Source organism: Balaenoptera musculus, chromosome 2, assembly GCF_009873245.2.
Source record: "Balaenoptera musculus isolate JJ_BM4_2016_0621 chromosome 2, mBalMus1.pri.v3, whole genome shotgun sequence".
Taxonomy (NCBI): Eukaryota; Metazoa; Chordata; class Mammalia; order Artiodactyla; family Balaenopteridae; genus Balaenoptera; species Balaenoptera musculus.
Genome location: NC_045786.1, coordinates 49,343,071 through 49,355,508, shown reverse-complemented (window position 1 = coordinate 49,355,508; position 12,438 = coordinate 49,343,071). Strand labels below are relative to the sequence as shown.

General features: G+C 51.3%; 1 protein-coding gene across 1 annotated transcript in view; it reads left to right on the top strand.

Annotated features, from left to right (window-relative positions):
- The window catches only part of FAM169B (family with sequence similarity 169 member B), an 83,213-nt gene extending 71,655 nt beyond the window's left edge, over window positions 1–11,558 (top strand). The window contains exons 6-9 of the mRNA XM_036841985.1: window positions 1,248–1,430; window positions 5,249–5,380; window positions 9,607–9,701; window positions 10,942–11,558. Coding sequence (XP_036697880.1) covers window positions 1,248–1,430; window positions 5,249–5,380; window positions 9,607–9,701; window positions 10,942–11,121 — 590 coding nt within the window. The 3' untranslated portion in view covers window positions 11,122–11,558. The remainder of the gene's footprint in view (window positions 1–1,247; window positions 1,431–5,248; window positions 5,381–9,606; window positions 9,702–10,941) is intronic.
- Window positions 11,559–12,438: the final 880 nt, after the last annotated feature.

The following is a 12,438-nucleotide window of genomic DNA, read 5'->3' as shown; positions in this document are numbered from 1 at the left end:
TGTGGTCACCTGCCCACCTGTTTCTTAAGACCAGCTAGATGTTGGCTGGGACCACGAGGGTGCCTGGGCCATGTTTCTCTCCTGGTGGCAGGCTAGCCTGGGTTTGTTCTTGTGGTGAGTGATAGGGATCTGTGAAAGAATGGAGGGGCCCTGGACCCCGAGAGGCCTAGGCTCGGAATGGGTGTGCTCTTGCCAGCTTCACTCTGTTGCTCAAAGTGAGTCACCAGGCCAGCAAGATTGAAGGGGAGAGGAAATAGACTCCATGTCTTGATGGGAGGACCTTCAAAATCACATGCAAAGGTGTGTGGATATAGGAAGGGGAATAATTGTGGCCATTTTTCAAACAGTTCACTACAGTAGCATGTAGCTCTGAATTCAACCTGGCTAATTAGACTCAGAATCGTTTTTTTGTTTGTTTGGGAAATTACTCACCTTTGAATCTTTGCAGGCACAAATACCACCTCTTCCAACAGGAACTGACTACGTGACATATTTCTTTTCCTAGATTCCAGTGCATCTAGAGCACAGGCAACTGTGCAGCTGGGAAGTGAGGAAGGTGATATAGTTGGGTGTGTGTGGCATTTCTAGCTAGGGTGACAACAGAGGTGACTGACTGCAAGGGTAGGTTCCTGTTGCAGAAACAGCAACTTTGCTGGTGTTAGTGCTGGTTGCAGTAAAGTTAAATTCAGGGTAGAAAAGTGGGAGGAGGTTGCCAGCTGTAGCCTCTCTTGCTCTGCAATAGCAGGGTCATTGATGTTCTATGGGAAACAGGACTTAGTCTGTTTGGGTCGAGTGTACTTTGCCATAATTGGCCATGGTGAACTCTGAACAAGTCCATGCTGTGGAGATGCGTTGGCTGGGTCTCCCAGCCCACATCAGGGAGAACTTTGACGTTGCCCAGATGCTCCTCCTTGGCTTTGGGGGTCTCTGAACTGTGCACAGTGAGGGAGGGGTGTGAGGAATCTGGGTGCACGACGGCCTCGCTCTGCTCAGTCACCTGGGTTTGCATTTCATTTCAGGGCAATAGCCTAGTGGCCTTGCTCACGGCAATTGACAATGTGTGGGCTGCCCAGTAAGCTGGAGAGCTGGTGGTTTAGGGTTATCTGCTGTTTGGTCTTCAGTGGTTTAGTTTGTGAGGTTGCACTGCTTCCAGGTGGTACCAGTGACCTGGCAAGTGGGAGTCCCGCCGGGTCCTGGCAGGCTAGACCAGCCCAGGGGACAGCACGTGTCTCTTGCTTTCCCCTCAGGCAGCCTGTGCGGTGATGGCACGGGTGTGTGCTACCTGCTGCCTGTCTTAGACACTGTGTTTGTCCGGAGGAACCATCGCCGCCAGGGCCTGGGCCTGGCCATGCTGAGGGACTTCTGCCAGACGTTCCAAGAGGACGAGGCCCTGGGCATCAGCTGGCCCATCTCCCCTGCCATGTACCAAGGTAATCACTGCATCGGGAGGAGCGCTTGGGTAACGGGGATGGGTAAACTCATGTGGGTTCCAGATGATTCTGGGGCGGGAGGTCCCTCAGAGCCACTGGCACCATGACACACCTGTGAGTTTTCTCTTTCCTCTGAGAAATCTCCTGTTGGCTTCAGCACTGAGACTTTAAGCTTGATCACAAGGGCGAACCTTTCCCAGTCCCTGAGAAAGAATGGATTTAGAAATAATAAGAACCAAATCAAACACCAGCGTCGAGAGAAGCAGAATCCCAGGGAACCCACTGTGCTGCTGGTTGTTGCTGGGCCTCAGAGGGCCTTTGCTCTTGCACGGGAAGATGGTAGTCATCACTTTACCTTTCCAACTGGAGGCCCAGGGGGACCAGGAGCTGAGGGAAGGCAAAGCTCCAAATGCACTGAGCCCTGGGCACCTGTCTAACTCTTACTGCAGAAGATGGCTCCCCCCATCTGCTCTTGTCCTACCGAGTCCGTGTATTAGTCAGGGTTCTCCAGAGAAACAGAACCGGTAGGATATATATATATATATATATATATATAGAGAGAGAGAGAGAGAGAGAGAGAGAGAGAGAGAGGGAGAGAGAAAGAGAGAGGGAGGGAGAGGGAGGGAGGGAGGGAGAGAGAGAGAGGGAGGGAGGGAGAGAGAGAGAGGGAGGGAGGGGGGAGGGAGGGAGGGAGGAGAGAGAGAGAGGGAAGAGAGAGAAGAGATTTATTATAAGGAATTGGCTCAGACAACGTGGAGATTGAGATATCCTAAGATCTACAGTCAGCAAGCTGGAGGCTCAGGAGGACTGATGGTGTGTTTTCAGTCCAAATGTCAACAGGCTTGGGACCCAAGAAAAGCCAGTGTTTCAGTTCAAGTCCAAAGAATGGAAAAGACCAATGTCCCAGCTCAGTCAGTCAGGCAGGAGGAGTTCCTCTCACTTGTGGGAGGGTCAGACTTTTTGTTTGTAGTCAGGCCCTCAACTGACTGGCTGAGGTCCACCCATGATGGGGAGGGCAATCTGCTTTATTCTGTCTATGGATTCAGATGTGAATCCCAGAACTTCCCTGGTGCGCAGTGGTTAAGAATCCACCTGCCAATTGCAGGGACAACGGGTTCAACCCCTGGTCTGGGAAGATCCCACATGCTGCAGAGCAATTAAGCCCGTGTGCCACAACACTAGAGCCTACGCTCTAGAGCCCGGTGAGCCACAACTACTGAGGCCCACATGCCACAACTACTGAGCCTGCACGCCTGGAGACCATGCTCTTGCAACAAAGAGAAGCCACCACAATGAGAAGCTGCACACCGCAACGAAGAGTAGCCCCACTCGCCACAACTAGAGAAAGCCCGCGCGCAGCAACGAAGACCCAACACAGCCATAAAAAAAAAAAAAATGTGAATTCTCATCCAAAAACACCCTCACAGACACACCCAGAATAATGTTTGACGAAATGTCTGGATACCCCTGGCCCACTCAGTTGACATATAACATGAACTTACCACAATCCTTCTCCAGGTTTCTGGAAAAGAAATCTTAATATGTATTTGCCAGAGGGAAATTCAGAAAGCCCTGATGTTAAATGTTTCACTCCAAATCAGCAAGGGTGGGAGATACTGGGGAGCATCTCCCAGGATCCACTGGTCCCCCATGAAGCACACCCACCCCACACTGGGCCCTGCCTCACTTCTTGTCGTACAGATACTTCTGGACCCTTACTATTGAGTTTCCAGTGTCCTTATGGTGTGAGAACAACAGTTAGGAGAGAAAAGCTGCGAAAGGCAAGGAAACTTCTGTTGCTCGGAAGTCATAAGAAAACCAGGCGAAAACATATTTTCCTCAAGTGGGTTTGGTCATTTCTTTGTATTTTCAAACTCTCCATCTCTCACAAAACTCTGAAGATCCTGAATTTGTGCAAAGAATACTGGAGGCTTGCTGCACTGGTTTGCTCACTTGGAGGTGTTGGAAAGTTCTGGAACTCCGGCACTGGTTCTCTGTCCATGCCCACGTGCTGTCTGTCCCTCCCCTCATTCTCATTTCAGCTCTGAGACTTTGATTGAGCGTGTTGGCCCCCAGGGCAGCCACCTCGGTCTCCCCTGGGCAGGAGCAGGCTCCAAAGGGCGGGGACCACCCCCAGGCCAGCACTGCAGAGACCCTTGCAGGGGCCTGTATCTCCACCTGGTAGAGAAAGGAGATCTGAAGGTACTGTTCTGAATCACACTTGGGGTCTCAGTTGCCCAGCCAAGGGTGCTGGGGCCTTGAGCTTCTACGTCACCCTGATTGTGCCTGGGCTCATGGGTGAGCAGGCAGAGTGTGGACAAAGCAGGACAAAGCAGCAGCTGGAGGCTCAAGGCCGGGCCGGGTGTGGCTGCTTCACGCTTCACTGACCGCCTTTTATCCGGTACAGTCCTGCCCTTGGAATGGCCCAGAGGGCCTCCTACCCAGGGCCCCACGCTTTAGAACCCTCTTGAAGCTGCACCTCTCTCCACGGGATGAGGAATCTGTGGGCCCAAGAGGACGTTCTCGCCTAGGCGCAGGCCACTCCTAAACCAGCTCAGGCTACCAGAACCCCAGGATTCCTGTCAGGGGCTGCCAAGGGCCCAAGTGGACTCCATCCTGGATCTGTGCCCTTAAGAGCAGAGGACGCCACCAATTTGCACATCCTTAGGCCCTGGGACAGCTGCTGGTGGGATGTAGGTGGAGTGTGGGCGTGGTGTGTACATTTGTATGCACAGGCCCCTTGCCACGTGCTGGGAGCTGGGGTGGGAGGAAGGGGTGGGCTGCCAGCTGGGGGCCAGCGCTCTTGGCATTGCCACATTCAGGTGCAAAACTCCAAGGAGTCTAAGAATTCTAAATTTGAAACTGGCTTTTCCTGCTGTTAAGAAGTTATATTTGTCAAGACAGGAGAGCAGAACATTCTATCTAGCACTCGGCTAGCTTGGCTTACACCTTTTGAGTACTTAGCGTCATGCTCTGTGGGTTTCCATCTGTGCTCTTGCCCTGGGCCTGATGGAGCCCCCAGCACCTGCAGGACCAGGAGCTGCTTCCCATTCGGCTGGATTCGGGGCCCTGCCACGTGGAAATGCTCACCCTGTGAACGTGGCGTAAAAGTCTACAACCTTGAGGGGGTTCTGGAGTCAAGGCGTCTGTGGATGAGCTGGAAGGCCCCCTGGGAGAAGAGGGCTGTGGAGGCTCAGAAAGAGGAAGGACAGTGCCTGTGGAGAGGACCGGGTGGGGTGCCGTTATGGGCTGAATTGGGTCCCCCCCAAATTCTAACCCCCAAGGTGACTGTACGTGGAGATGGGGTCTATAAGGAGGTAACTGAGGTTAGATGAGGTCATAAGGGTGGGCCCTGATCCAATAGGACTGGTAAGAGGAGGTCCCAGTAAGAAGAGGAGACTAGGACACAGAAGGGTGCGGAAGGAAGACGGTGTGAAGACACAGTAAGAAGGTGCCATCTCCAAGCCAAGGAGAGAGGTCTCAGGAGAAGGCAAGCCTGCCAACACCTTGATCTCAGACTTCCAGCCTCCAGAGCTGCGAGACAATAAATGTCTGTTGTTTAAGGCCCTGGGTGTGTGGTGTTTTGTTGTGGCCGCCTGAGCAGGCTAAATGGGATGGATGAAAGTGGGAGGCGGGTGAGGAGGATGGCGGGCGGGGGGGTTGGCGTGGAGCCGTGGCAGAGCAGAGAGCTGGGGGTGGGCCGGGCCAGGCTGCAGGAAGGACGGAAGTGGCCGTGCCTGGGGACGCAGATGAGGGCCGGCGTGTGTGCACCAGGGCTGCGTGGGCCTCCCTGACTCCTGTGTGCAACTTCCCCTCAGTCTGTAGGAAGTTCCTGGCGGCGCATCCAGAGGAGCGGGGGCGCCTGTGGGAGGCGGAGCCCCCAGGAGCCTGGGGCCAGCGAGTCAACATCTGGCTGAAGGTTCAGCTTCAACAGGCAAGGCGTCCAGATTGTGAGTCGGGGTGAAAGCATGCCCTTTGGTCTGGTTATTTCCAGTGTCGGTAACGGAAGCACAGATTCACTGGTGCGGATCGAGTCAGGCTGCGCAGACGTTCTGTTTGTTGCTGTTGCAGGAATAGAGGAGGGAGTGAAACCCGGGCAGTGGCATCCTGGCCTTCCTCCACCTCCCATCCTGAACGAACCATACCTTCCAGACCCTCTTGCTCAAATAGATCTCCCCCACTTTAGCCAAATCAGAGACTCCCTGGGACTAAGGGTTCCCTGTTTCCAGTCGGAGAGGATCATTGAAACATGCGAGAGGGTTAATTGCCTCTGTCTAGCAGAAGGTCCCTGGAAAGCATTGTTTCCCGTAGGCAATGTGTGCATCTGGTAAAACTTCTAAGACCCACGAGGGTTTGCTGGAAGAGCGAGCTCTGTCCGTTCTGCTCCGGGGAGGGTTCACGTGGGTGTGAGGCAGCGCCCCCTGTTCTGTGTCTGCGAGGGCCTGCCTTGTCCTTCTTGTCCTGTTTGATGTGTTTGACGGCAGCGCAGGATAAGCCCGACGGGTGAGCTTTTGGTTGTGTGGGCAGCCCTGTTACAGACACACAGGCCGTCTTCAGCGTGTTTGTGGCGGGTTTTTGATGGATGGGGTCTGTGCCCAGGTGGTGGGTCTGAGGGCCGGAGGGGCGAGCAGGGTGGCAGACACACATTGTCTTTAGGTCTCCAGGCTGCTTTCTGTCCACGTTCCTTCCACCTCTCCCAGGTAGGGGAGGACGGCCCACTGAGGCCTGGCCTCAGCTATAGCTGGAGGTGCAGCCGGGGGCAGGGCTGCAGGGGGGATGGGGGCGAGGGAGCATCTCTTTAAATTCACCGGCCACGATGAAAGCATGGCTGAGCTCCCTTCAGGGTCGAGTGCCACTTCCGAGGCTGCAGGTAGCTCATTAGGGGATGGATGGGCAGGCTGAGGTGCCAGGCTTTATCTTCCCATGGGTGACTGATTCCCCTGAGGTGGCGACAGGGGAGAGTGCCTGAGAGTTTATTGATGATGATGGTGATAGGTTTTGCTCCTCTGGTGCCTTTCAGCTAGGAGGCTTAATGGGTCTTTACAGATATTAATGGGGTGACCGGGCGCCTGGGAAGGAGGCTGTGGCAGGGCTGTGACTGTGATCCTAATGAGGCAGTTAAGTGACTTGCCCTGTGGCATAGAAAGTCGGAAATGATGGGAAGCCAGCCAGGGTCCCAGGCCCTTGGCCGACCAGCCGTGTGGGTTTGTCTTTGGGCTTCACAAAGGAGCCTGCAGCCCCCATGCCTCCCGGCCTTTGTGGCTTGGACGTTGCACTTCCTTGGCTGGAAATGGAAAAAAAAATGGCTTGCCCATCAGAATGTGGAAATCATGTGGAAACTGCACAGGCTGGAGGGGGTTTGCAGGGAAGGACTTTTTTGCATAATTGGGGAGATGGCTTCCTCTGAGGAGTATTCCACTGGGGGTTATTTCAAGAGCTGAGAGAGTTGGTGTGGTCTGGTCAGAGGAAATGAGCTAGAATTCAGATGCCAGCCCTGTCACTTTAACTCACTCTGAGATGCACCAACTCTCTCCTTAAAACGGCAAATGAGGGGACTTTCACAGAGAAGGTTCCAGAAGCATGCTTGAGTCCCTTGAAGGAAGAAGGGTCATCATTATAATTAGGGATATAATTAGATTACCGAAACTATAATTTTTTGAAAAATTCTAAGTTGTGGTCTTTTCACTCCCTGTGTAAATCATGGCTAGTTCCCAGTTTCACCCACACCTCCTGTCTCCCCCCAGGGCCAGCAGTCAGGATTTTAATTCACTCCTGAAGGTTTTCCGCCAACCAGCTTCATTTTGTAACAATTTTGTCAGTCGGCGCTGACACTCAGGTTTTTTCCAGGCCGGCGAGTGGGGGCCACAGATGCGATCACAGATTAGCCCAGATGCTCTGCAGTTTCTCTGTTTTCGTCTGTTTCTCTCCTCACGGACATCAGCAAATGTTAGCCCACTGGGTTTTCCCACCCATCACCAAACAATGCAGATTCTAGAATCTTCTCTTCCCTGGAAATGTCACGAGGCCACTTAGTTTAATTTTAGTTTTAATCAGTCAGTTATTCTTAGAGTTGCTTTCTTGAATTGTTCTGTTTTTCAAATTCTATCTTTTGTCCCGTTATTTCTGACTATTATTTAGGAGGTTTCCTACAATTTCATGGGCCACAGAAATAGAACTATAAGCCAGAAGCCCGGTGGGGCCCGTTGCTTTTCACATTCTAACTAAGGTGTGGACATATTACAACATTCCACAACATTCCAACGGGAAATTAACTTCTCCTTTCAAATGTTTTAAAATCTGTTTTGAAGCAGTGTCATTTGTGGACTGGGGATTTTAGTTTGCACGGTCCTGACTGTTGATAACATCTGTGGCTTATAAAGGCCCTGAAAATATTTACAGGGTTATTCAGACTTTTTGAGAGAAGGAGTTTGTGGGAAACTTTTTTCTTCCTATGCTCAGTTACATAGGAAGCCTTTGAAACTTGACCAATAGGATCAGAATTCTGTCCTATGTGACTTCCCCATTAGCTTGCACATGCCTAAGTTTCTTTACTGCGGGGGGATGAAATTGAATATGTCAACAGTTGAATTTTTTTTTTTTTAACGGAAAATTTGCTGGAGGCAGGAAGTAATTGCACACAGATTAAAAAAGAATTTTTTTTTCATTTTTAGGTTATATTTTTGCTTTCTTTCCAGGTGAATTTTTAATAGATTCAACGGTCATCCACAGGGAAAATACTTTTCTTCTGTTTGTGTTTAATTTTTAAAGCTAGAGGGAATGTACATAAAGAGATGTGAAATATTTGAGCTGAGGAAGTGGGGTCATTTTTCTAAAAGCCTGATGCTTAGCAGACTGCAGCTCTAACTTGTTTCAGCTTGTTCTGGAGAGTCGGGCATTACACAGACAAGTAGCAAGAGCAGGCATATGGGGGTGAGCCAGGCTGGGAAGGGCAGAGAACAGAACCACCGTGCTGGATGGGCATTTTGGTCTAATGCTGCTCTTTGAAAGGTTGTGTTGCTCCCTCTAGTGGCCACTGTTATCTCCTGCAGCATCAGATGGTAACGCATAGGCATCTGCCTTTGACCTACCTGTGTGGCTGCTTCTCAGATTCTCATCCTTGTGAGTCCAAATTATCATTAATTTAAAAAAAGTATTGAACCTTCATTGCTTAGGAATAAAGTACAAGGGAAAGTTTGATAGCTATTAACATACTTCCATCCATAACACATAAAAACAAAGTTTCACACATCAGGAAAGGGAGAAAATTGATAATGGATTATCTACTTCATTCTCTCATTCATTCATTCACTCACTCATTCAGTTGATTACTGTTAACGGAGCATTTCTCAGCAATGAGAAGTGTCCAGGTGATTGGGATACAGTAGTCAATAAGGCTGGCTGAGAAGTGTCTGAGCTCATTTATGAGCTTATGGCTTTTGTGAAGGAAAGTACATGGGCAGCTACTACTGTATTATATAAAATCTTTCATATCAGAGAGGGCTAAAGAGGGCTGGTATTTTTAGATGCTTATGTTTCAATTTTGCCAAACCAAACTTTGCTCATTTATAGAGTCTGGAAATAAACTTTAAACATTTACTTACATAGGTAACAAGTAACACATTTATTCTTTATTCGAAAAATGTGTTTCATTTGTATTTTCAGCTCAAATGGAAAACTGCATATTTTTTTCCTAAGGGATCTGAACCCCTCACCACACCTCCACATATGGATTTTGGGGTGTGGGGAAGTGCACAGTAGGATAAGAAAGTCACCCCCTTCCAAGTTAGTACTGATTTGGTAGGAGGGGGGGGAGAGAGGCTGAATTAACATGTGTGATTATGGTCTCTCTTGTGAGTAAGAATTCCAGTGAGCAAAGAGGAGGGCCAAGGAATAGAATGGGAAATCTGACTGCATTTAATGCCTGAATAGTTGGGAGAATAGATCAAAATTCCAGCTCAGAAATGCTTGAATAGAACCACTCTCCCAATACCTGGAAGGTTTTCCTGTCCTTGGAGGGCATGTAGCAGGTGTCAGGGTGAAGGTCAAAAGGATAGAACTGGGTCATGGGGATCCATGCTTTTGGAAGTGTCCCCATTATATTATTAATCTTTTGACTGTCCAGTCCCTTGGGAGTCACCCCATTTGCTCACCCTGCTCTCTTGCTTGGGGAGGGCAGCTCACCCAGGAAATTCCAAGGAGGAAGTGACTGCTCATGGACACACTTCTCAAGACAGTGGACCCGGAATATCCCATAATGGAGAAGACAACAAGGTACAGTGACAAATGTGTGTCATTCTAGGACTAGTCATTGTGTCATGCTAGTGCAGTTTCCTAAATACCTATGCTCTGGGATCCTCTGGGGCAGCAGGCCGTTGATTTATGATCAGAATCTCCGAGCTGCAGTGGGAGGAGAGGCCATTGCAATTAGACTTTTCACGGTCCTCTTCTCTAAGCTAGACAAGCTCTGACGAAGCCAAAACTAAACAGAGAACACATGGGAATGAGCCGTAATTTTGCATCGTTAAGGAAATACTGAAAAATCTGAATTTCAGATTCTGTGACGGACCAGTATCTTTCAAGCAGAACTAATGTGTGGACAAATTTATCTTTCTTTCCTTCCCCATCCCTCAAGCCCAGATGCTAGAAAATGGAATAGGGCATTAGGCTATGAGATGGTTCAGAGCAATGGTAGATAGAACCACGGGTAAGGATGGTTCCTGAATATTTCTTGCTGACCTGTTGTCGTCAGTAGTTATAAGATTTTGGAGTGATATGATTCCACGAGTATTTTCCTGAGGCCAAGCCAGACACTTGTCCACCCAAGGTGATTGTGCTGACGTCCATTTGCTGGCATGGAAGGGCCTTTGCTCTGGAATCCCTAAAGAATCGATAATGACATTAAACTCCAAAACGTACAAATGCATTTTGTGGGGAGTGCTGCTTATCTTGGAAAACAGATGGTTCTGGGATAGAAGACTCAACATCAAAGGCATAAAACATCGCAGAAAGTGCTGGATTATCTTAGAAAAGCTGACTGGTGTCTGACATCAGTTCTAGCCATCTGGCAGAGGAGGGCCTTCCTGTTCCTTGGGTCACAGTGGAAAGATGGGCTGTCAGGCTACTGAACCGAGTGTGTGCTTTGCCTCTGTGCTGATCTCTGACTCTCCTTTTAAACCTTGAAGGCCGTTAGAGGAAGCAGGAGGTGTCCAGTGTGACCTGATGCCTGCGGGCGTGTGTCTGGGGAAGTCTGTGCTTCCCCACTTTTGTAGTAGTGCCTCCTTGCCTTGTTCTCTCTTGGATCTCCCCGGGCCAGGACTTAATGTCCCACCACTAAACATATATTCCCATCAGTAAGTCTGTGCTCAGAGCATCTTATGTACAGAACACGGTGTCCCCGTGGCTGGCCTGGTGTGTGAACCTGGCTCGCCTGCTCTGACTCTGAGCTCGCAGTGGGGGGCGCAGCCAGGCCAGCGTTAATTGGGATGCTACGTTGATTCTTTTCTGGTTTCAGGAGAGGATCAGTGGAGAAGAACTGGAGAAGAATGATCGAGATTGCGCAGTGACAGAAGCAGCTGGGTGGCTTGGGAGAGCATGCTGGGCTGAGCAGGAGGGGAAGGAAGCCAAGAGCATGGCGGTGGATGCCGGGCTGCCCCCAGGGTCGTGGCGGAAGCACATGCGTCCCAGCTCCTAACCCTTAACTCGCAGAGGCTGAGCTGAGTCCACTGAGAGGCTTGCCTAGGCTCCAGCGGACATGGGTTTGAGAGCTACCTGCCACTCCATGCTCCTGTCGCTGGGAGCTGGCCTCTGTCCTTGCCGTGCTGTCATTTGAGGAGCAAATGACCACACAGACCTTCCTACCTCAGGCTTGATGTGCGGGCTCAGGTGATGGGAAGCCTGAGAAGCCCCTCATTTAATCCGAAAGCGCTGTACAGGGGCAAGTAATCATTTTCCCACGCTCAGATTTCAGAAGCCCATTCGTTAAACCTAACATGGTTTCTCTTGCTCAGGATGAATTTGTAAAGACTGCACTGGAGCCACATGACTACGCCTCTTTCTTCAGCACAAGAAAGCTCAGGGCTGCCCCGTCCACACTGCAGAAGTCCCTCTGGGGTTTGCCCACGACAGCCCTGCTGTAACTGCAAGACCCCAGACACCAGAGGGGTTTCCAAGGAGACACGTTTCTTTCTGGAGAAGCTTCAGCCACGTCGGAAGCTCCCTGAGGGCAGGGCCAGGCTGCCTGGTGCACACCCAGGCCTCTGGCGCACGTCTGGCTGGTGCAGGAGGCGCTCAGAGCGGGCCCCAGGCGGGCGCCAGGATCATAGCAGCACCTACTTCCCAAGGGAACCGCCGGAGGGGACTTCGGGCTGATGGCCCTTCTATAGTATTGGTGCCTTCAGCGGACAGGCTTGTGCTAATGAAGGTGACTGTAAAGGTGACAGCCTGGCCCGCACGTGACAGCAGCCCCCCTTTCTACATACCTACACAGCCCTGCTCCGGCACGTGCCCAGCCGCCGTCAGGGTTCCTGCCCCCGGACCTCAGTGAGGACAGGCGAGGCTGGCCGTGGCCAGAGCTGCTGCCTGTTCACAGGGTAAGGCACAGTCCAGGCAGCTTCACGAGGTCTCAGAGCCTGTCTCCTGAGAGCGGGATGGGCTTTCTCTGCAGTCAGCATGGGCTCTCCCAGGGTCAGTAGGATTCTTTCCAGGGAACGCTGGTCAGGTCGTCTTGGGGCGGGCAACCCAAGTGCCGCCTTGACTTCTGGGGAATGCAAACCTGATTGTATCACCAAGGACACCCCACCCCCTCTGTGGCTCGACACTGTCTTTGCAGCACCCAGGGCCTGTCACAGAGGGGCCTGTCATAGAGGGCCCTGCTGACGCCGCACCCGCCTCTGGGCTCGCCCGCCCTGTCTTCTGTTTCCTGGCTGCCTGGGCCTCCCCATCCTCAGACACACCAGAGTCTCACTTAGGGTCTGCTGGGGGTCTGTGCCTTCCCCTCCCTCCCCACTCC